The sequence below is a fragment of the Scleropages formosus genome, chromosome 17 (assembly GCF_900964775.1).
Source record: "Scleropages formosus chromosome 17, fSclFor1.1, whole genome shotgun sequence".
Taxonomy (NCBI): Eukaryota; Metazoa; Chordata; class Actinopteri; order Osteoglossiformes; family Osteoglossidae; genus Scleropages; species Scleropages formosus.
This window is the reverse complement of record NC_041822.1, coordinates 2,916,253-2,941,286: the sequence shown is the minus strand read 5'-3', so window position 1 is coordinate 2,941,286 and position 25,034 is coordinate 2,916,253. Positions and strand designations below refer to the sequence as shown.

At 44.4% G+C, this 25,034-nt stretch overlaps 1 protein-coding gene across 1 annotated transcript in view; it reads right to left on the bottom strand.

Annotated features, from left to right (window-relative positions):
* The window catches only part of rorb (RAR-related orphan receptor B), a 35,931-nt gene that overhangs the window by 2,532 nt on the left and 8,365 nt on the right, over positions 1 to 25,034 (bottom strand). The window contains exons 2-7 of the mRNA XM_018759998.2: positions 7,701 to 7,786; positions 6,573 to 6,714; positions 5,062 to 5,472; positions 3,227 to 3,348; positions 1,341 to 1,473; positions 574 to 681 (exon numbers count right to left, since the gene is read on the bottom strand). Coding sequence (XP_018615514.1) covers positions 574 to 681; positions 1,341 to 1,473; positions 3,227 to 3,348; positions 5,062 to 5,472; positions 6,573 to 6,714; positions 7,701 to 7,786 — 1,002 coding nt within the window. The remainder of the gene's footprint in view (positions 1 to 573; positions 682 to 1,340; positions 1,474 to 3,226; positions 3,349 to 5,061; positions 5,473 to 6,572; positions 6,715 to 7,700; positions 7,787 to 25,034) is intronic.

Here is a 25,034-nt window from a genome sequence, read left to right as displayed (position 1 = left end):
GAGACGAATCCGACCCACTGCGCCCACCCGCGTGGCTTTCGTGGGTAGGGAAGGTGCGGACAGAGGTTTACCAGCACCTTCTTCTGCACGACTCGCAAGCACAAGGAGGACGTGCAAGGTGCACACACACACACACACTCTGAGACGGATTCAAACCTACACCGAAACACTACCCTCTGTGCCACCACCCCTTATACACCCCGACCCGAAGCATCGCAGTAATTCTCTCATCCTGCTGAAATTTCAGCGCAATAAGTGGTGTTACGTTTGCCCTCGGCAGGACGCTGGCGCAAAGCACGAGGTCCAGAAAAGCACACGAATTTCCAGGCAGCTCTTCCGGCAGGTTACTCGGCGTACCCGAGTCCAGGTGTCAATGGCGCCTCCGCCCGTCCCCTGCCACTGCTTGCGAATCCCCCACCCCTCCGCACAGCCGCTCCACTTCTCTGACCCATAAACAGCATCACACAAGCTGGGAGCTCTGTTCTGCTTTTTATTTCCTGTTTTACTAATTATCTAATCATCAGATGCCAGCTTTCTGACCCAAATTCGAACACTGGGCCCCCGCTGCAGTACCTAGGGCCTTGAACATCTGCATGCCACCGTACTTTCCCTCAAACAGTACGGTGTTGTTGAGAGGGTTGAACGCGCGGCACATCCTCACCAGGACCACCTCCAGGCAACCTTCGGAGACATGGGAGAGGGGAGAGGACAAGGTGACTTAGACTCACCCCCGGCAACACGATAATACTGCGGAATTATGGGCATTTACCGCAAGCCGGATTCATTTCAGTGTCACCATTATTACTATTAGAATTAGAATTACTATTAGAACAAGAAAAGTTTCTTTCCTCAGGCCATCTACCTCATGAACAGCTAAATCCCCCCTAGAGAGTAAACCAGCGCAATACACAACGCTATTTATATTTATATCTATTTATCACATCATATGTCTTACTCACATTCCCTTGCATTTGTATAGAACATACATATAATGTCTAGTGGCTATTTTTTTTGTATATTGTGTACTTTATATTTTTTATCCTTTATTCACATATTCTATCTTCTCATCTGTGTCTTGTCACTGTCATTCTGTCTGTGCTGTGGAAGTTTCTGTCACCAAGACAAATTCCTTGTATGTGTGAACATACTTGGCAATAAAGCTCGTTCTGATTCTGATTCTAATTTTTTTTAGTCAGTGCTACGGGACGAATCATTCACGGGCATCCATCGTAATAATGGAAGAGGAAGTGCCAGAAAGCAATCCTAACAACGCAAACTGGTCATGCTGGGAGTTCTGAAGTTAGCATCTAGTGTGAACTCTTAAACGTGGCCCGGCGTACCTGACTTGAGGAGGAGGATCTGGTCGTTCTGGCAGAGCTCCATGAAGCCATTGATGCGCTTGGCAAACTCAACCACGTACTGTATTGCGTGCGTGATCTGGATTGCACACTGTTGCCACAGAACCTCCCGGGTCTGTGAAGGCAAAATTTAAAAATAAAAAATAAAAAATAAAAAAAATCAAAGATGAAAGACACCACAAAGGAAAAACATCTAAAACACAAGTACACTGTTGTTCTACAATGACTATTTAAGGATTCCACGTTATAGGTTTTCCTGCACTAAGTAATATTTCATTACTTTGCTTTTTTTAGCCGACGACTTCTCCAGGATGACTCACGATGGCTGACTCATTTATAGGGCTGGGTAATTTTTAAAATGTCTCTGATGAGGGTAAGGACCTTGCTCAAGCAAGCCGCACACACACACTTTCTGAACCGCTTACACCATACGGGGTCGCGGGGAGCCGGAGCCTAATCCAGTAACTCAGGGCGGAGGGCTGGAGGGGGAGGGGACACACCCAGGATGGGACGCCAGTCCGTCGCAAGGCACCCCAAGCAGGACTTGAACCCCAGACCTACCGGAGAGCAGGACCCAGGCCAACCCGCTGCGCCACCATGCTCCCCAAGCAAACCGCAATGGGACTCAAACCTGAGTCCAACAGCTCCGACCAGCTCCACCCTACCTGCTGCCCCTACAGTACAGTACAGTAGCGCATCTTTGCCCAGCATTTGCTGAGAGGTGTAAGAGCAGCCTCGGCTGTCAAGGCCCGTGGGATACGGACCGATAAGCCGAACACACCGTGCTCCTGTTATAGCGCAGGCAGGAGGTGCAGTAGGACGGCGGTGTGAAGCCAGAGACTACAGCTCCAACGTTATTATTCAGAGCATTAAGTGGAAGCCATTCATCCGGGAAATTACAAGCAGTCGCTGCTTTTTTAAAAGTTACAAAGTAGTAGCGAAAAGGACACGACAAAGAATATGATATCAGCAAATGTTCTGTAAGTACAGCATAAAGCTCTGGCGCTCCTTGTACCATGTCCTGCGGTAATTTCAAAGAATCGATTTTACGCAGAGAAAGGCTCTAAGTACTTTGCATGTTTCTTCTATTCATTCCACGGGGGGGGCTATTAAGTGGCGATCCGTGCATTTAATGAAAAAGAAACGAGCGCTCCTGCACCGGGAGGCTACTTGCAGAGCGGCTCGCCCTCGCACAATAGGCCCGCGTCGCTGAGATCGTCTCCACGTTTAAGTTGGATTAGATCTGGTTTAGGTGTTTCCTTTTGTCGCAGTGGAGCCTCGGGGCGGTTACGCGTTACGTTTTATACGCTATAAAATTTCACAGAGTCAATGGACCGGTTACTGGAGGACACATCTGGCTTTAAAGATGCTGCAGAGGACGGTGCAAGAGCACCGGAACTGCGAGATTGTGGGAAATGCCCGAGGAGGTGCTGGAGCGGACGGGATCTATGGCCGAGGGCGGAGGGCGACAGCGCGTAAACACGGCTTGGAGGCACAGTGAGTGGCGCTGCTGTCTCACAGCACCTGGGTGGTGGGAGAGGATATAGATTCGATCCTTGCTTGGTCTGTGTGGAGTTTGTATGTTCTCCGGGTGCTCAGGTTTCCTCCCACAGTCCAAAAAACATGCTGTTCAGATTCTCCCATAACGTGTAAGTGCCAGAGAGTGTGTGTTCCACTGATGTGTGTATGAGTGACCCATTGTAAGTAGTGTATCTAGCAGTGTAAGTCACCACGGTGAATAAGGCGTGTGGCCTCATAATACTACATCGAGTTCATTGGAAGTCGCTTTGGAGAAAAGAGCGTCTGCTAAATGTAGGGCGGGGTGACTTTGAGAAGGTGCGAGGCTCTGCAGAAGCTGGGACACCCACCTTACTCTGGTACAGCTTGACCTCCTCGTAGGTGTGCGTCTGCCAGGCCAACTGCTGCAGCTCCTCCGCTGTGTACTGGCAGGTCTCCAGGTGGGACTTGATGATGTTCTGCGTAATCCGATCTGCAGGGTGATGGGATGCACGGAGAGGCGTCACGAGGAGCACATCACGCGAGGGGGGAAAAAAAAGACGAAAGACCGCTCCACCGCCGCTTCGCTCGTAAGCACGGACATTGCAGCGTGTCTTACCACCGATCATGTGCAGCGGGTTTCTTTCCCAGGTTGTCGCACGGTGCTTAGTGACAGTGCAATTAAATGCAGTGATTGCTAACAGTTCCTCTTTTTGGCACCATGGTAATCAAGTGCAACAAGTGGCTCTTTAGGTATTTATGTTGGAGAAAGAAAAAGCTTTCAGCCCATTCACGCTTCAGCGGTGACTGGTCTGAATTTAAATGCCAGTAACACATATTGTCAGAAAGGACAGCTAATGCACATTTCCTCATAAATAACTGGAAAGAGAGCAACACTTAAAAAAGATGTTCATATGTGCATTTTGTTGTCAAACAATTAAAAAACAAACTGCACACATTGAAACATGGGCCTTTTAACATATGTTACTCTGCCAATAAATAACATTTCTAAGACTAGTTTCCATAGATTTTATCACAGTATTTCCATGTGGTTCACCCACACACACACACACATTTTCAGAACCGCTTGTCCCATACGGGGTTGCGGGGAACCGGAGCCCACCCGGCAACACAGGGCGTAAGGCCAGAGGGGGAAGGGACACACCCAGGACAGGACGCCAGTCCGCCACAAGGCACCCTAAGCGGGACTCGAATCCCAGACCCACAGGAAAGCAGGACCGTGGTCCAACCCACTGCACCACTGCACCCCCCTGTGGTTCACCCCAAAAATGATAATTAAATTATTTACAGTACGGTGAAATTTGACAAAAGCACATTGGAGAAAATAAATGGTGACTGTTAAATATTATCGTGGTTTTCTCACATACCAATCACACCTTTGTCACACACACGTGTGTACAGGGGATAAATGTCAACCATCCCGCAGTCCTTTCAAACCACTGATCTCCGAGCGGACGCGCGCCAGTCATCGTTTTGTTTAGCCCACATGGCTCTTAGTCGCCCCTACTTTCCGTGGAGGTAATCTACCACCTACCGCTAAATTCAGATTTTACGCAAAAAAATCAAAAAAATAATATTTCAATTTCAATATTTCTCAAATCATACCCCAAAAGTAGAGATGGTCATTTCAAGAACTCAATCAGTATTCACTGTCTTATGATGACTATCATATCCATATGACTGATGACTATCATGACTATATGATCAATTTGTGTTCACAGCAATACATTTCGTATCCCTCACTTTCCACGGAGCCGCAGGTACAAAAGAAGGGAAATGTTTCAAAAACAGGCCATTTTCAGTCACATGCTTCACTATGGATTGCAGCTTCTGTTCCACCAAGCTGAAGTTCTCAACATATGGTTGATTCCACTGTGAGCGATCGCCTATAGGCCCTCAAGGGCATTATGGGTACACTCTACCAGCTCAAGATGCGAACCCATTTTTTTCACATTGCTTTTCATTTGTGGAGACACTGGGAGATAAAAAGCTGTGGCAATTCAGTACAACGTGAAGGTTTGGCAACATCTTTCGTACCCTTTCTGACTGGACACGAATATTTAAGGCGTCGTCAGAAGGTCATTTGAATGAGGGTGCTTGAAAAGTGCTCGTTGACAGTTCACCATTTGAAGAAGCTGTTTTGCGCTCATTGTCTTTGTGCTCTGAAGAGAGAAGAGGTACCCACCTAACTCTGACATGGTCACCCCGGGTGCCAGCTGACCGTCTGGGTACGAGCTGTACGTGAAAAGGTTAGGCACGGGCGTCAGGTCGTAAATGGGCTCTTGCTTGATCTGCTTCATCCCAGACATGTCCAAGCCTGACTGGTCCGGAGACGGCTGGGTGGAGTCCACGTTGTAGAAGCCGTTGGGGCCCTGGGCCTTGGGCAGGTCCACCACGTGCCCGTTGGAGTAGGTGCCCCCGATTTCGTTGTGCAGGTTACTGAGGCCATTGCTAATGCTGCTGGTGTAGACACGGGCGAGCGCCTCCGCCTCCCCGTTCTGCTGCTGCCGCTGCTCCTGCAGGCGCTGCTGGTGCTTCTGCACCTCCGCGTACAGGCTGTCCCGCTGCTTCTTGGACATCCGGCCAAACTTCACGGCTGCAGAGAGCATAGAGAAGCCAGAGGGAGGGGCTCAGGGGGAGGATTGATGCTCGCTCATGCCACATCTCGTTCATCCATAAAAATGGCCCAGTGCAAAATTTGCTGCACAATTATTCAATTGCCAGCTGATGTCTGGTGTGTTGATTTCTTTATATTTTGTATTATCAAACGCTTGGTTACTCATATAACCTCCAAAATAATTCAGAGAGTAATCTGAAGACTGCCATACCAAGATTGTGAAACGAGCAAACTGAAATCTCTTGATGGATTTTCAACCTTTGAACATGTATCTTGATGAGCGGCTGTGCTGAAACATGCAGATGGAACACGTTCTCATGTGACCGTACCTCAACGGTTGTGTGCACATGCTCTTAAATCAGCGTACAGCCATGTGCCGCTTAATGATGTTTCACTTAAAGACTGACCGCATATGTGGCGGTGGTCCCATAAGATTATAATGGAGCTGAAAAACTCTTATTGACTAGTGACGCTGTAACGCAACGTGTTCCTCACGTGTTTGTGGTGGTGCTGCTGTAAACAAATCTACTGCGCTGCCAGTCATATAAAAGTATAGCACATACAATTATGTACAGCACATAATATTTGATAATGATAATAAACACCTATGTTACTGATTTATGTATTTACTATACTGTACTTTTTACCGTTATTTTAGAGAGAACTCTTTCTACTTATAAAAAAAAGTTTACCGTAAAACATTATGCTGCGTTACGCCGGCAGCAGCGTCATAAATCTCGTGTTTACCGCGTCTCCTGAATACATCAAGGCTATACCATCTAGGTTTTATAAGTACACTATGATCGAGGCTATACCACCTAGGTTTGTATAAGAAAAATCTATGATCGAGGCTATACCATCTAGGTGTGTATAAATATACTCTATGCTCAGGCTATACCATCTAGGTTTGTATAAGTACACTCTATGATGTTTGCATAACGACGAAACTGCCTAACGATACATTTCTCAGAACGTATCCTCGTAGCTAAGCGACGCATGTCTGTAGTAAGACAGACGACGGTTGCGGCTTTGTCATGAGGCTACCACTCTGAAGTTGAAGCACGCTGCTAGATTCTCACCATCTCTAGACATTCCAAGGGCGAGACACTTCTGTAGCCGGCAGTGTTGACATCGGTTCCGGTTTGTTCTGTCGATTAAACAGTTCCTCTGTCGAGGGCAGGAATATGAGGCGTTGTTCTGTTGGCTCCTTCGGAAGAAACCCTGGGTTGGCCCAGTGCACAGGGACATATGTGAATGAAAGAGTACATTCAGAGCAGGTCCTGTACTAGCACTAGGTCAAAAGTGAAAAATACGTTCGTTTCCACATTTAGCTCTCACCACCAGTTATGCTCTATCGTCTTTGACTTTGATCTTAACAAACCCAAAGACAGAAAGTCAGATACCCATAGAGAAGTACAGCAATTATTTCACGCCTTTTGGTAACGGGAGAAAGGAATTGGCTAAACATTTCAAAATAACTGCTGACTTCTAAAGTGGCTTTTTGTTTCTCATCATTATCTAGCTGACGTCTTTCCTCCTTATAATGTTGGGAATGCAACTTCACAGTGATTTACCCTTTTAGACAGTAGGATATTCTCAGTCCCTATTTGCTTTATCCAAATCAGGGTTGTGGTGGTCCGGAGCCTGTCCCGGAAGAACAGTATGTTAGTCTAATAGATTAAGTACTTTATTGATCCTGGGGGTGAATTTAGTAATCAGCGTACACCTGTACTGGGATGCCAGCTTATCACAAGGTACTCACACACACTACAGGCAATTCAGAATCACTGGTTCAGTTGAAACACACAGTCTCTTTGGATTGTGAGAGGAAATCGGAGCACCCAGCAGAAACTTGTATAAACGTGGGGAGAGCATACAAACTCCACACAGAATGAACTAGACTCGATCCCCTACCCAAATAGGCCACGTGCCATGCCACAGCAGTGCTACCTGTGGCGCTATCATCCTGCCCAGGGTTAGGGTAGGTCTGGTAAGTTCAGGACACGTACTGAATATTGATACAGGGCACTACAGCAGAAGTGGAATTCAAACCAGGAACCATCAGATTTTCAGGGAAAAGCACATAAGCTCACAGTGCACTATGAACCCCTCAGGAAGGTTCATTACCAGGGCTGAGAACTACCAAGGCAAAAAGTATCGATAAGGACGCGAGAAGAAGGTGGACAAGGACTTCTTCTCTAACTCACCTTGCAGCCCTCACATGTAATGACGCCATAGTGGATTCCTGATGATTTGTCTCCACAGATTTTGCATGGTATAACTTCAATTTGGGCTGAAAAAGAAAAGAAGACACAACTGTTTCAGCAATTAACCAAAGAAAGGCTTCTGTTACCTTTCTGAAAAAAATCACGCCTCCGAAACTATATGTGCGGAACGTCAGCTCCATTCCTGCTTATTTGACTAACCAGTTAACTGCATTCGCAACTATATGAAGAAATACATAAATGTATCCCACGTGAAATAAATATATGGCACGTTGTAGTATGGCTTAAAGACTGATTGATAAATTAACAGCATGCCAGCACTGGAGGGCCAGGCATTTTCCGATCATTGGAAAGATTTGACCAACACAACATGTTCACTTGTCTTGGTTCCCCTCAGATACAACAATGTAATACATATATTTATCTGTAGTAAATTTCCTCCTTCTCATCATAACTGCATTACGTACATATAACCATACATTAAGAACCATTAAGGCCTTGACATTCAAGGAAACCTGCCGTAGGCATTTTCCAGTACTATATATCAGGGCTGTGGAGGAGGAGTACGAAGCGATTATTGGGTTACTGGAGTCGGTAAAAATGTAACGCCTCCAACTAAATTACCGTATTCGCCGTCATATAAGTCGACCCCTGAAAATTATAGGTGTGATATAGGTTTAGGCCTATATTTGCCGGGTAAGTCGACCCCCAAAATAATGTGCAACTTTTGGGCAGTGCTGTGGAATACGAGTCGTGGAGCCGGAGTTGGAATCAGAAGCAATTATTGAGTTACTGGTGTCGGAGTCGGTAAAAATGTACCGACTCCGACTAAATGTACCGTATATGCTGGCCTATAAGTCGACCCCCAAAAATTAGAGGTGTGATATAGGTTTAGGCCTATTTTTGCCTACCCCCAAAATAATGTGCAACTTTTGGGCAGTGCTGTGGAGTCAAGAGTCGGAGTTGGAAGCAATTATTGGGTTACTGGAGTCGGAGTCAAAGGTTTTGTGTACCGACTCTACAGCCCTGCTATATATTGGCCTTTTTGTTTGACTTTCATAGAACAGAATGCAAAAACTCCACATTACACAGTTTTGTTATATTTCCCGAGATGCATTCATGATGTAACATCTACACGACATGATGTAATTATATTGCAAACAAACCAGCAACTAGTTCCCTCCGACACCTAATTCTCATTGCATGCAATGTCATTTTAGATTCGACTTTCAGAACAAACTACGATCAGAAGGCTATAAAAGCCCGACGTTAACAGAGGATGAGGAATAGCCCTCGAAGGCTGACGGAGTCCCGTAAAGTGGCCCCAGGTGAGAAAACTCTGAGAGCCCATGCTGAGCCTGCACACTCACTATAAAGAGATTAGCTACACAATCTAATCCGACACTTTTCTGCACATGCCTGTCGCACTTCACACTGTCACAAATAAATTCCTCATTTATCACCCAGTGCTACAGTCTGCTCTGTTACCTTCTGCACAAAAATGAGCCATTCTCGTGGAATACCATATCCAAACCACGGTTTCCCCAAGCACTTCAACGTCAAACTTGCAGAAGAAGACGAAAACTAATTATATTTTCCCACATTATAGGTGCGAAGTGAACTGGTGGTCCCAGACGTATCCCGAACTGTGGTGTCTGACCTTTGGAACCCATAGGAGTGCAGTCGCAAACAACTTAATAAGCACAAGAAGAAGGAAACGGTCACTACGACACGGTGGTAGGCAGTATTTATGAACACTGTGAAATTCTTAGAGTAAACACGAGTGTCCAGAAACTGTGGACGATAAGCATATCTCGAAATCTTTGCAAGCAGTCTGTGGACATACGTTGCCAGACCACATCCAATATTCACACCGGTCTCTTTCACACCCTCGCCCACGGAGAGGAAACCTCGCACTTACCCACAATATCGGTTTTCATTTTCGCTCACGGCTTTACGCGCGCAAGGGGGTCTCGGCGTGGTAAAGAACTCGGCAGTGCCACAGAGACCATCCGAGCAGGTACGAATGTGCGAGCGCGCGCATGTGTGTGTGCGTGTTCATGCGTGTGTGTATCTGTGTGTATGAATGATTGGATGTGTGAGTATGCGCGTGCGCGCATGTGTGTGCGCGCAACCGCTGTCTCTGGTCTGAAAGGATAAGCAGTGGCAGCAGCCTCATAATAAGATTAGAAAAGGAAGACGTGTCGAATATGGAATGTTCCATCTCGCTAAGCTATGGATCGCTCTGCCGGGGACCTGCTCCTCGCCTGCGCTCTGCCAACTTTCATCATCTACGACCAGTTGCGAAAGCGGCCACTCTGGCTTAAGTCTCGATCGCGGATGGCTTTTCGACACAGATGAAAGGCTGGACCCTTGATCTCCGGATGCTGAACAGAAGGTCATTTACTTTCCTCTCCAAAACACCCTTACCACAGAACTACACAAGTGGAACAGTTCTCCCTCAAACAAAAGCAGCTTCTGCAAAAAAGAGAGGTTTTTAGTAATCTTCTTCCATAAAGTACCAAACTCTTGTTGTACTCCAGTTTATTATCCCCTCTCTTCCTACTGGCATAGGGGCAGCAAGCAGCGGAGTGGTTAGAGCTGCTGCCTTTGGACCCAAAGGCAGCAGGTTTGATTCCCATGTCCAGCTGTAGTACCAAGCAAGGTGCTTACTCTAAAATGCTCTACTAAAATTACCCAAACTCAGCCATGGATGGTCCCAAGCCTGACTGAGGAGGGTTGGGCATGGGGCTAGCTACCCCACACTGTAAAAACCTTGCCAGGTACAGAAATGCCAACAAGGAAACTTCAAGATGTCTCAGTCCTTGGACAAAGGACAAGGATGCCTGGAGAGCCCTTGTTAGGAGCCACCCAGGAGGGGTAGAAGGTTTTGATGATGCTGATGAAAATTACCCACCTGTATAAATGTAAGTTGCTTTGGAGAAGGAGGGGGGGGGGGGGGTGCAGCAGTGCAGTGGGTTTGGGTGGGTCTGAGGTTCGAGTCCTGCTTGGGGTGCCTTGTGGTGGACTGGCGTCCTGTCTGGAGTGTGTCCCCTCCCCCTTCAGCTGTGACCCCCGCGTGGGACAAGCAGTTTAGAGGGTGTATGTGTGCACTTTGGAGAAAAGTGTCTGCTAAATAAATAAGTGTAATGTAAATGTATGGTGTGTTCACTATGGCCTGTTCATAAATAAAACCCCAAACCCCTTGTGTAGGGATTTATAATAAAGCATGGATGGTACAGTGCTGTTGACCAGAGGCAAGATCCATGAGAAGATCAGTGTTGCATGCACATGATCTCATTGTCATCCTGCATTTGTGTAGTCAGTGTGATGTTAATAATTTAGCTGCCTTGTTGTTAACTTGCTGTGTAACTCCCAGTGGCCACATGGGTTTGAATCCCTGCTTTGCCATGGAGGTCCAGTGAACACAAAATGGCCCATGTTCCCTTGGGTGGCTGAGATTGTTGAGGTGTTGCCCTCCTCCTGGCTCACAGTAACCACCAAGGGGGACATATGGGACATTTTGCGCTTTCCTCCAAGTATATTAAGATTGTCTGATGGTGCTTATGGTGAAGAGAGTGAAAAAACATGGGTCGCTCACTGTACGCGCATCAGACGAGGTGTGTACCTGTCTTGACCGCTCACAAAACTTGTCCCAGCTCATGTTGTACGCCAAGGAAACATAGGAGTTGGGCCAATGACCATGACTTGGTGGGAGGAAGAAAGGGTAAAACACAAAGTGAACCTGGACAAAGGTGTAAATAACAGGCAGTAATTAACCCAGTCGCGCCTCAAAAAATACAAGAGGTTTCTTAAAAAGTCCTTCTGCCCATCTTTGCTACTCTTGACGGTTTAAAGAAGATGATGTTTTAAAGTTTTTTTTTAGTAACATGGAAATTATGGCATTGTCAGGGCTAGGGCTCTTCATCTGTTCGGAGGTGGGCGGAGAAGACGTGAAGGAGACTGAGTGCGAGGACTCAATAGAAGGTGGAAATCAATGATGTCCTCACCTCCTCCAGAGTCTCGCTCGTGGCCCTGATTGACACTTTCTCTCAGGGGGTGCCGGAGCTGCCGGCCCAAGCACACTCCATGAGGTAAAGCGTGAGGTCACGATGTTCGGACCCTGCTGAGGACCAAGGACAGAGTCTCGAGTGGTGCACAAGTGAGAAGTAATCAAAGGTGAGGAGCTCGCTCCGCTCCTGCGGCACACTGTACATGTGTGGCTCTACGTTGTGACTCTGCACTTGAGTTTTATTTTTTTTATTTATTTATTTTTTTTAAACGCTATACAGGGAATTATGCAAATTTATTCCAAAGTAGCTAGAGACCGCATGACACAGTGTATTCACACACGAACACTGATGGAGCCCCATCAACGATTTCAAAGTTGCAAATTCTTCAAGGAGAAATGTGCGTTCGTCAGCTGCGATCCACCATGACCTCCCGACCTGAAGGACATGTGCAGATGTGAAGCACGTCATTTCATGCCTAAGGGCAGTGAGCATTCAACCTGTCCCACCAGACCACATTGTGCCCTGTCCACATTCCCACACTTACCGACAGACACGGTGATTTAATGCAGTGTCAAGTTACAAACGGAATAAAACGTTCATTCTTTGCAGCAAATTACATAAGGGTAACAAAATATGAATATATTTATATCGCACACAATGCTTTTCTGACCAGCTTTTACAAATTTATGTAACTGTATCTGCTTTCTTGGATCTGCTGAAATAACTAAAATAAGATGCATGGAATTTCGAGTTAAAATAATTCGTTGAAAGACAAAACTATCCTTTCATCTCTTGTGGTGACTTGGCGCATGGCTGGAAATGGCAGAATTTATTGGTACTGTGATGGACTCACGTAAACCAACAGTGGCTTCTCTTGTGGATGAATGCAGAAAGTGAACAAGAACCTACATAACTTCTGAGGAAGATCTGAGAAAAGTTGACTTTTTTTCTAATTTTTTTTTGCACAGTTCCTTCCTAATCAAACCCAACCGGCAAAAACACTGACGTGAACAATTTAGCGAAGTCTTTTATCACCCGAGTGCGTTCGTCACATTAATGGCAGTTATTAATTCAATCGTATAAACAATGCAGAAATCCACGGCCTTCAAGCAGACAATATATTTCGATTTTACAGCGAAGTTAGCAATGTAACAAGAACTGGCACTACTTTGAAGCTGCCATCATAAACAAGTCTGTTTCCAAGCATCTCAAAATGATGAGAAATTAACAAAAAACATTCTCTTTAAATAATTATCCAAAAGTTATCCACAGGTTCTGCGCAAATTCACCTGCGATTCGGTAAAACTTACAATCCAGCCAATGCTGAAGCTGGGATTTAATTTTAACGAATAAGAACTAGAAGGAATATGACCAGAAGAACTGATGTTTTCTCATATATAGAGGCGGACATGCATTTCTGTCAACTCTCCATGCACCTAAAACCCAACAAAACAGGTCTGCACTCTTGTCAACGTAAGACTGGTGTCATTGGCAAGAGTCCGGGTAACTGGACCTCTTCTTTTTACTGACCCACTTTAACCAGGGCATCTCTCCACCACCCAACGGTGCCAACTGCAAACTGGGTCAACAAACTCCACTCAGGGTGACCGCATAAAGAGAATGTCATTGTGAGGACTAACATTATTACCGCATCAAGACCATGTCCGATGGCCATGTGCTATAAATAGATCCAGAAACAGGTCATTAATGTGGACCAGGAAGGGAGTGCCTCAAATGAGGATGCTATGCAAATCACATCTTTATTTTTGTGCGATTTATTGGTTAAATGGCAATCGACATGCAAAGTAAAAATGAGCATGAGGAGAATCGAAGACAACGAGACTCATCAAAATATTAACACGAAAACAGTTTTGAATTAGAAAAAAAACTAGCAATAAATTTGTCCATCCAAGGATAAATTGTGAGTCTAATCCCTCCATCCATCCACCCCTCCATCCATCCATCCATCATCAATAACCACTTGTCCAGTGCAGCGCCACACTTGTCCGGAAACACAGAGTGCGAGGGAGCGTAGAGCCTGGTTGTACACTTCTCTTAAAAAATGTACTGTTTTACATAACTCCCGGAGATGCATATACTGAGCCATGTACTATGTTCTTGTTTTAAAGATTTGCCCCGGTTCACCCCAGTAGACTTGTTCACAGTTCTGCCAGGGAGCAGAGGTCAGTGGGGTTGCACGCCCACTGGTCACACCGCTGTCGCACCCACTTGCGCCCACCCGTCCTATTCGTTCCGGACCGGCTCATCTGCTCGCCCCAACCCCCAGCCGTCTCACTCAAACCATATGCAAAGCGATTCCTTTCTTTCCCTCTTCTCAAAGCACATTCTTTACCTTGCTCCCATATCCTTTGTACCAGGGTATTATGGCTCTTTGCCATCCTACAAATAGTTTAAAGTCTTACTGCTGCTCAGGACCAGATACCGCAGTATCTTATCCTCATCACGTACTGTTTATATTCGAAGGCCGATATACATAATATGCTCTAATCTAATACAAATTTGGCACATCTCTCAATGCAAACAGAGCCGCACAGCCTTAACGTAGCTTTAATGCGATGAATAATGAAGCAATAGAATGGCAGGGACGATAAAGGCAGCTCGCAGCAACATACATAATAAATGCAGTGTATCCAGCAGTAGCTGTGCACTTGACAAATGCGTACTGGCATCTCCTTCCGCTTGACCTGAGGCGCCCGCGGAACGAGCCTTTGCCTGCACAGCGCCCACTCCTATTGATCCCGCAGACCGGGGTGTCAAACTCATTTTATAGAGCTGACCCACTGGGATGCGTTGCTCATCACACAAGCGATGGATGGGAACTATCAAATGGAGGCACGCACAAAACAATAATAAAGACGGCAACAGGCACGGCAACAGAGTGCGGGAAATAAAACTGCTACAGGCAGTCCCCTGATTACGAACGAGTTCCCTTCCTAAGTCTGTCTTTAAGTCGGATTTGTACCTAAGTCGGAACGGTTCGTATCTAACATCAGTTAGTCAAATGTTTGTCTTAGTACAGAGTGTATAGTGTACATTTCTATGCATAAAAAACATTAAAGAAACACTTCCAGATAGACTAAAACATCTTTAACATAACAACACAGTTATAATAATACATAATACAATACAATACAATGTAATGGTATAATGATAATAACAATAATAATAAATGTAACCATGTACAGTATTTATAATAGAGAGAGACATAAAAAGAGATAACAATAAATGTTACAAGAGTATTTATAACAGAGTGACAGAGAGAGAGACATTGGGACAGAAATTAAAATTGTCCCAACTGTTGACTGACTGTAGCCTAACGCTTTTCCAATGTTCGCTGGCATTTCACCTTTTTCCGATCGCTTTATTATTTACACTTTAGTTTCGATCATGATCATTTTCCTTTTCTTTGATGCGTCACATTTACGCTTTGGTGCCATGGTTGAAAGAATAAAAACAAAAAAATTAAAGCCAAATACAGTAACACACAAGGCACTGTTAACGGCAGCGTGGTCCGACTGAAAAGAAGGAATGTTTTGTCCTACCTCGGGCTCACGAGCTGACGAACTGTTGTAGATGTGCAATATTTTGATGTGTCGCAAAGTAGTGCCTGTTTGTTATTACGAATCATTGTATGTAACTCAAATTTTTTTACATAATAGGCTTGATAGAGGGGGTTGTTCATAACTACGGGTTGTATGTAAGTCGGATGTTCATAACTTGGGGACTGCCTGTACTTATTAACTAAGTGCTCTGTCTGAACAGGGAAATTGTATGCATTGGTCTTGACACAAAGGGGGGCGCAGTGGGTTGGACCGGGTCCTGCTCTCCAGTGGGTCTGGGGTTCGAGTCCCGCTTGGGGTGCCTTGCGACGGACTGGCGTCCCGTCCTAGGTGTGTCCCCTCCCCCTCTGGCTTTGCGCCGTGTTACCGGGTAGGCTCCGGTTCCCCGTGACCCCGTATGGGACAAGCGGTTCAGAAAATGTGTGTGTGTGTGTGTGTGTGTGTGTGTGTGTGTGTGTGTGTGTGTGTGTGTGTGTGTGGTCTTGACACATATTGATTAGTATTTCTATGGTAATATGTATTTACATGAATTATTAAAGAGTATTGTCATAAAGTTAATAAAGGGCTTAGGGTCGCAAAGTAGCGCCTGTTTGTTATTACGAACCATCGTATGTAACTTGAATTTTTAATATAATAGACATTTCGCGGGGGGGAGGTTCGTAACTACAGGTTATATGTAAGTCAGACGTTCAAAACCCGGGGACTGCCTGTATTGCCATTGCAATGCATCGAAAAGGGCTACAGCAGATCTTCACAGGACTGCATTGCTCGTGGGTTGTTGTGTTTGATTCCTGTGCCCCGTACACTATTTCCGTCCACAAATCTCTAGTTAACCTGTCGAGCCCATGTATCCTTGCGAGAGCCTTGCAATAAATACCATGCTAGCACTCCAGTAGTGCTGGGTTAAAACCCTTGCCTCTCTTTTAGAGATGCAGCGTTCCAAGTGGAGCCTTCGTTTCAAAAACTAAGCATCTGTTATTGTTATGGGGAACATTTCATATCTAAATTGATCTTTGATATATTCAGCTTTACGACTGGCTTGTTCAGTGCAGTCATTCAGCAATCCATTCAGGGCATAATGGTATTGCAGCTGGCAGCACTGGTGTCTCATAGCTCCTGGGCTGTGGGTCTGGATATGGCTTTCAATTGGGCTCTGCCTATGTGGAGTTTACATGTTCTCCCCATGGATTTCCTCCGGGTGCTCTGGTTTCCTCCCACAATCCGAAGACTCAAGGCTGTAGACTAGTTTGCAAACTTCACCTTCACAGTAAAGCTCCAGGTGGAGTTCATCTCCTTCCAGCTGGTGGGTCCAGCCACGGTCCTTCTTCTCACCCTTTCTGCACACACACCAGGTGCTCCCCAACCCAGTGTCATGCGAACTGGTCACCTGGTCATAGTGTGTCTGCATCACTGGACATGTTACATGTGAATAGTTGCAGGTGGAATGATATGGTATGGTATGGTATGGTACACCCAGCAGTGTAAGCTGCTTTGCAGAAAGAGGGCTGTTAAATATGGGTTCAGGAGTTGGAAGTATGACACCGTGATTGTGCGTTTGGGCAAATGCTTAGTGCTCATTCCATGCTGACTTATGGTGCACTGAAAGGCTTACACTTGCTGTTGAGTGAGGCTCTTGAGCAGCGATCCACCCTAACCCTAACCCAAAGGGAGAGGTGCAGGTGCATTTATGGAAATCAGTGCATGCTGGGGTGTAGAAGTTAGTGGGTGCTAATATACACTGTGAGTGACTGACAGCTGGGTGTGGCCAGGCACCTGGGCTTATGCTTCCTTCCAACATTTTTCTTTTTCACCCATTTAACATCAGTGCTTTACCGACCAAGGATCTCTCCTATTCGGTTTTGACCGCATGACCATGATGCCACTAACCGAAGCGACTAAAAAGCAGCTAAAAGTAACTCCAGTTGTTGCCACCTATGAATGAAACGGTCTGCCCCCACAAATAGGTGGGTGGTCTACTAGTGCTTCTCTGAGAAGCAATGCCTATTTACAGCAGCTCCATTCTTACAATTTTCAGCAATGCTTGAACCTCTGAATTCTTTAAAAGGGGATTTTGGGACAGTCCATCACAACGCAGATGACATCGTCCTACATCAGGGACCACGAGAACACTGGTCCCCGTTAATGTCGCCACTTTTCAGAGCAGCCGACTGAAGACAGGTTTAAAAGTGCCCCTCCCTGATTGCACCACTATTTATTTACGTAATTTATATTTATCTACTTGACTCTTCTCCAAAGCAACTTACATTTACATGTATTAATTTAGCAGACGCTTTCCTCCAAAGCGACGTACATCTCATAGAAAATACAATTTGTGCAATACATTAGGACTCATCTATTACATTACATTTATTCCTACATAAATGTAATGTAAATGTAATGTAATTACGTGTAATGTACAAAAATGTAATGTAAATGTGATTACATTTATTTAAGTTACAATGTTAAGGTTACAAATATTTACCTATTTATACAGCTGGGTAATTTTACTGGAGCAATTTAGGGTAAATACCTTGCTCAAGGGTACTACAGCTGGACGGTGGTTCAAACCTGTGACCTTTGGATCCAATAGCAGTAGCTCTAACCACTACACTCCCAGCTGTCTCCTGCTGTGTATTTATAAGTCTAGTGGACCATGAGTGCCAGCTTCTACAGCATCGAACTTTTGTGTATGTGTAGTGGGAGAGTGTGTTGCTGGGAGGTGTTCCACTGTTTACCGTATTCATCAGCCTGCTACCTGCTCAGCAGTGATTAATGTTACGGCTGCTGTATCTCAGTGAGGATTGGCAGCGTCAGCTTGTCAAGCGGAATAAGACAACAGCCTAAGACACACGAAGGCAGCCAGGGCGCCGGTAGGGTTACAGGAACGACCTCCTTCTGCTTCCGTATGCACTCCCGCTGCCAGTCGGGCAGGTGGATTTCAACAATGATTACGAAGTCCTGGGCTGCAACGTGAAGTCGGGGCCCTCCTTTCCAACTGTAAGAAAAAACCTATCACCTTCACACGGTGTCAATGCAGCCCATGTGAAGGTCTTGCCGGTCGAAGCGTGGCAGTCTCGGAGATGGCGGACGTGCAAGGTGGTCTCCTGAAGCGGACCTTCTGGAACGTGCACAGGAGTTCGGGGGCTGTTACGTAACCGGAGGGAGTGCAGCGCTGGCTTTTCCGCTTTAAGTAAGGCTCAGCTTGGCAATCCCATCAGAACCCTCTTTGTTCCATGTGCGCATAATCATTAACACCATTACCCCAGCTGACGCTCACTTTATTACACTTGGAAACTTCATTCACACAGGAGCTGTTTTTGTTTTTGGTACAAGGAGCCATTATGCAGCTATGATAGTCCATTATGTGAAATCACTGCAACGCGCATCTTCTGTATTAATGACCACACTTCACAACAGCAGCGGTTCTAACAAAATAATAGCAAGAAAGTCTAACTGCTACTGTCGTAGGTCTTTAAAAATATGTTTTTGTTGCATTGAATCACATTGCTCAACATTCACAAGATTTCGAATTTTATCACTTCACTACCTCAACATATACACAAGATCAGCCGCAACATTAAAGTTGCTGAGAGGTGAAGCGAATAACATTGATTATGTCATTACAATGGCACCTGTCAAATGGTGGGATATATTAGGCAGCAAGTGAACAGTCAGTTCTTGAATCTGATGTGTTCAAAACAGGAAAAATAGGCAGACGTGAGGATCTGAGTAACTTTGACAAGGGTCAAATTGTGATGGCTAGACGACTGGGTCTCCAAAACGGCAGGTCTTGCGGGGTGTTCCCGGTATGCAGGGGTTAGTACCTACCAAAAGTGGTCCAAGGAAGGACAACCGGTCAACTGGCGACAGGGTCATGGGCGCCCAAGGCTCTGAGTCTTATGGAGTCCATGACTCAACAGGTCAGAGCTGTTTTGGTGGCATGAGGAGGACCTACACAATATTAGGCAATATTTCTGTTTTAATGATATGGCTGATCGGTGCACTGTCCAATTTTATACTCATTATTATTATTCCCGCATGCGCCCATTGAAAATATTGGTCTGTGCCCTCAAAAGTACCAGCGAACACGCTACCTGCTGCACTCTGATCACGTGCATTTATTAATAAGGGATTTTGCAAGTTGTGTCTGCATCTGGAGAAACACACGGAACTTTATTTATGATACTGCAATGCCTTTCTTTAACGTACTTGAATTCAATGACCTCAGTTAATACTTTATTAAAAAAAAAAAAACTTTGAAAGTCACGCGGATGAGACATCTGAATCATAATTAAAACACATCCATATTCGAGCTGCATAACAGAGCTGTATTCTTCCGAAATGTGGCACCCTTTCCAAGTCAGCCCGGCGAAGGAGAATTGTCAATTAACTGCGCCACAAAAAAAAATGCTTGCTGCAACGGCACATCGTTCAGCCCCTCGGCTTGATTTAACGGAATATTTCTGCTATATTATCATTTGATGTAATTGTACACAATGTATTTTCCGTGAGATACGCGTTGCATTGGAGAGAAGCATGTACTGAACGAATAAACGTAAACGTAAATATCGCTCCTGTCTGGAGAAATACGTGCGGAAAATGCCGGCATATGAGGGACCTGCACAAACAATGCAGCGCACTCAATGCTGGATGAGAACGTGTTTGAGCACTCGGTCTGTATGGTTGCCCCAGCGATATGAAGTGGCACATGAAGTGTGCTAATTGATTTCAAATCATCAGAGGTGCTCTCCATCTCTGGGGGTTCTCAGTCTCTAAATAGTTACTTAATTAGCTTAATTAGAGGACATGAGCACCATGATAATTCAGTTCAGTGTGTGTACTGCAGGCCGTATGTAATCATGCACTGTATACACAGACGGTTAAGGAAATGATGAGTTGCCTCTGCGCACCACGCATTAAAGCATGTGCCGTGTATGGTGTGCCATGTGCCGTATGCCATGCCATCCCCTCTGCACTGCTGCAATCCAAATGATCTAGAGAGGGAAACAATTAATTAAATCACAGAAAAAAGGGGGATCGGTGTCCATGTATGCAAAGGTGTCATGTTTCTCATGTTCTTTTCCAACCATTATAATGCAAAATTAATTCACACAGGTTATGATAAATTATGCTAAATCTGGCATAGTGTACAAAACCTTCATGATAAATATTGGAAAGGCCTATCTGTGGACCCCAGCACAGCCACCCTCTCTTAAAAAATGTGCTAAATACAGTTCCTGTAATGATGCCATAGGGGAATTATTTTAGGTTGGAACAACAGCAAGAACAACAACGGAAAGTAACAATTACATGTAGGCCACAGAATGACACTAATTAATTATTCATTATTTTTAAATTCCTTTAGTACCTTAACAGTGTGCACTTCATAATGAATGAAATAAGCAAATAAGCAATCTCACGATTTCACGACAGCACATTTTTGTCAGCCGAAAATTCCGAAGTCCTAAAATAGCAATAAAAATATCAAAAAAGTTTTTAGACTCTCAGTTTTGTAATGGCAATATCACAGCATTAATAAGTTGCCAATGTTTTCATCCATGCATACATAACTTGCTTATCGTTTCATGCGTGAGTTTTGATTAAAAAAATTCATTGAATTGAATTCATTTTTGCGCAACACATTTTTTTTTTTTCTCAGAAGTATATTTTTCTTATTAAAACATTGAGCTAAATTAAGGGAAGAAAGGAATTCTGTGTCATCTTGAACAGTTTCACGTGTCGCCCTAGGCTAAAACAAGATGTCTGTCACAGTAACCGGTACGTTATCCTGTTTTACAGCATGTAAAATTGATTCAGAAGGAATATTACATTGAAAGCCTTTGTTTGACCCTGAAGACTTTTTTGTGCTTTGAAGATCCTGGTAAAACACTGAACTTCAAACAAAAAAGGAGTATATCTAAGAATTAACAAAAAAGATTATATCATCTTTTTCGATAAATGTGGACCGATCATTTAGCAGTTAGAATTAATTTCATGCTGAGATGAAAATAGATTACAACAATCTGTGCGATGCGTTCTTGCCTTGAAGTAACAGGAGTTCTGGTCAATTTGCAAAGTGACCTGTTGTACAGGTGTAGCATGTCTTTTACCGAGCGGCAAGGATGCGACCCTCGACAACACAACGATACTTGTTTAGGACATCTACTTTGTCATGCTCAGAAATTTATACGGCCTACTTCGTGGATTACCTTTATTTTTAGTAATAAAACTAAGAACTGTCGTAAGAAGTGGACGAAAGGGTGCAGACGGCACTCCATCACTCATTTTTACTACACTCACTGCGTTTCGCTACATCATTGCAACAACTGCACATATAAAAACTTAATATTGGAAAAACGATCGTAGCTATGAAAAAACTTTTTTATACATTTATGTGACACTTCTCTCCAAAGTACGTGACCATGTGAAGGTCCTTAGAATTGTTTCACCCATTTATACAGCTGGGGAATTTTTACTAGAGCAAGTTAGGGTAAGACCTTGCGCAAGGGTACTACACCTGGAGGTTGGGATCGAAGACCTTTGGGTCTATAGACAGTAATTGTAACACTACGCTACTAGCTGAATTTATCTTTGTAGCATTTGTGTTGAAGTTTCAGAACAGTAAGCATCAATCACCTACCTAATTTTTAAAACAACCACAATCAAACTGTAGGTGAAGCAAATTTGACAAAGCCAATGAAAAGAGTCCATAACAAACGAGTGTTTTCATAGTGTGTCAGTGTCTCTTTGTTTTATGCCCGGTAAATTGTCCAAAGCTGTAAAACGCTATCTGCAATCACTATTGTACCTAATCACGACTTAGAAATTCTGTTTCTAGAGTTACTGCAAGGCTCCACAGCCCTTATGGTCTAAAATATTCAGGATTTGTCATTGTCCTCCCATCTTCTACTGACCGCCTCACTGGCTTAGACACGAAAAAGTGCTATGCATTTCAGCACTACGGTTTTACGCCTCGGATTCGGACTATTTAAGGCAGCTGCATGGCAAAGTACTTTCCAAGAACTGGATTAAGGACCTCTTTTGCATTTTGACTCTTGAGGAAAAGGGTCATACTATACTATAACACTCCTACAGCCAGGTTGAGAAGCTCTGCTGGTCTCCCTCCATTCGCTTCCGGGCCAGGAATTGTGATCCAGGAGCAAGGTCGAGGGAGCCCGGTATTAAGATATCCTCCTTCGGAGCACAGCAGCGTCCAATTACATCAGTGGAATCACCGATGCACATCAATGGCCCCTAATGAGCGGGGAGCGAAGGCCTTTGCCATGACCTTTGAGGAGACACTGTGGCCTCCTTGACAGAAGGATGCAAGCAGGAGACAATAGAATAAACTGTTCACTTCTTCCCATTCTTCTCTCAGGGATTATGGTGAGACCTATTGCCATAACTCAGAAACGTGCAGACTAATAAAGACTTATGTAAAATCCTACAATCCAATTATGTGCAATATTAAGTGAGGGCAGAATGACCTTTTAGCCTGTCAATATTGTATTGTAATTTTAGCCTTGGATTTGTGCATTTTCCTTTGGAATCAACGAAGTTTTCCGTCCGACCGACCAACCGACCGACCATTAATTCAGTGCAACATTCAAAGTGTTTTTTTGTCTTGTGTCATTTGTTTAACAAGAACCCTTCAATTTACATTCACAAAATACAAATCTTTGATTTATGGTTCAGTAGCATTGCTGATATACTAAGTGCCTGCATGGGTTGGGGGGGATATTATTACTAAACTGACACTCACACAAGCGTGTGTGACATGCTGGGGCGTGTGGGGTTTATAGAATGGCTACATATGGGTCAGTAGTAGCTGGATTTCCAAATGCTTTTTCCAACAACAAGATCTCAGTGCAGCAAACATGCAAACACAAATCTCTCCAGCCAAACTAATCAAACAGAAAAAAAAAATGCATTTTACTCCTAAGGGATGAATAAACCCAAACAGTCAAGCATTTCACATTGCAGACATGCAAAAATTCCTCGCTGGTTTCCACAATTCAGTTTGTTTTTATGAATCCTTCAATGGCCCATTGGCTGCACCTGGTTCTCATTTCTCCTTAAAGAACCACCTTCACATGTGGCTGTCAATCTGGGAAGTGGGCGTGGCCAAGCTCCACCCTGACACTGTCTACATCTGATGATACATATATCCAGATTCTTTAACTGCCGTATAACTCAGAATTCGAGAGGCTTTCAGGGGTCGAAATTTAGCATGCTGGAATGCACCTGTGAGCATAAACAGGTTTGTGAGACAGTGCTCCTCAGGAAAAGGGAGACTGTAGAAAATGAACCATGCCAACGGGTGACCATCTCAGCATTGCCCTGTCTAGTTGAAGCCCCTTTTCATCACGTTACTGGCTCCCATTATTAACTCATTGCATTTTTTTATGTACATTACTATAATACAAAGGAGGACAGACAAGACATGGACATACTCTGGAATGTGTACTGTATGTCAAAATGACATTATTTTGTTTTCCATGCAGCTGTGTTGTCTGACCAGAGGCCTCTTGTATCTCATTACTGGCGGCCTGAACCGACAAGGCAGGATGGAAACACAATAATGGTCCCTCTACTGCCATGTCTCTTAGGATACGTTAGTAATAGCTTGCCTTGGGACACAATTTAATTCAGTCAAGCTTTTTGTAAAGTGCCTTCAAGGGGCTCTTTCTAAAAGAGCAAATTTATCACAAAGACAATTTGGGACCTCTCTTCCTCCATATGGCGACGAACGAATACACATGTCAAAGCCTTAATTCTTAGATGACACAAAGTCTACTTGTTTCACATAAACTTTATCAAATGAAAGAGAAATGCTTATAGAAATAAGAGACTCAAAGCAGCAAAATACAGTCTTTCTTTAAAGTTTAAGCCTAAAATAACAAAGGAACCTAATAATAAATGAACGTAAATTTAAGGATGCCTAACTGCCTTCTTCCTCCCTGAATGTACTGGCTGATGGGCACAAGTATGTCAGTTTTGCAATGGGCCTTTTCTGGAGTCCACTTTTATCTATCAATCCACTTGGGCGTTTAGCCAGACATTTACTTACACACAAATACACACACAATGTCTACAGCCGCTTGTCCCGAGCAGGGTCGTGGAGAACCAGAGCCTAACCCAGCAATACAGGGCGCAAGGCTAGAGGCGAGGGTGGACACCCAGGATGGGACGCCAGTTCGCCGCAAGGCACCCCAAGCAGGAATCGAACCCCAGACCCACCCATTTATTTACGCATACCACAAAATGATATTGCAATACGGGTATTCGAAAGTTCGCTTTACGCTTCACTTAGCTTTTACAAAAGACCTACATTAGTAACTGTTTTCGCTAACTGAAAGAAATCCGAAGATTTTCGCATCTGTGTTTATCTCAATTTATTTTGTGCATCCGTTAGCCATATGTGTCCTAAGGTATCAGAAAACCCAAAGAGAGCTCGTAAGGGTATTACACTTAGCATAAAAATGGACGTATTAAAGCGTTTAGTTTATGGTGAACAAAATAAAGACATTGTGCGTGTGTAGAACTTGCTTGCATCTACCATTTGTACTAATAGGTTTTATGTATTATTTGGTATGATTTAGTAGGTTATTTTTTGTGTCTGGGAACGCTCAAAAATTTTTCCCATAGAAATTAATGGTAATTGCTTCTTCGCTTTACACCATTTCAAGTTACCAAAGGTTTCAGAGGAACACTCTACTTTC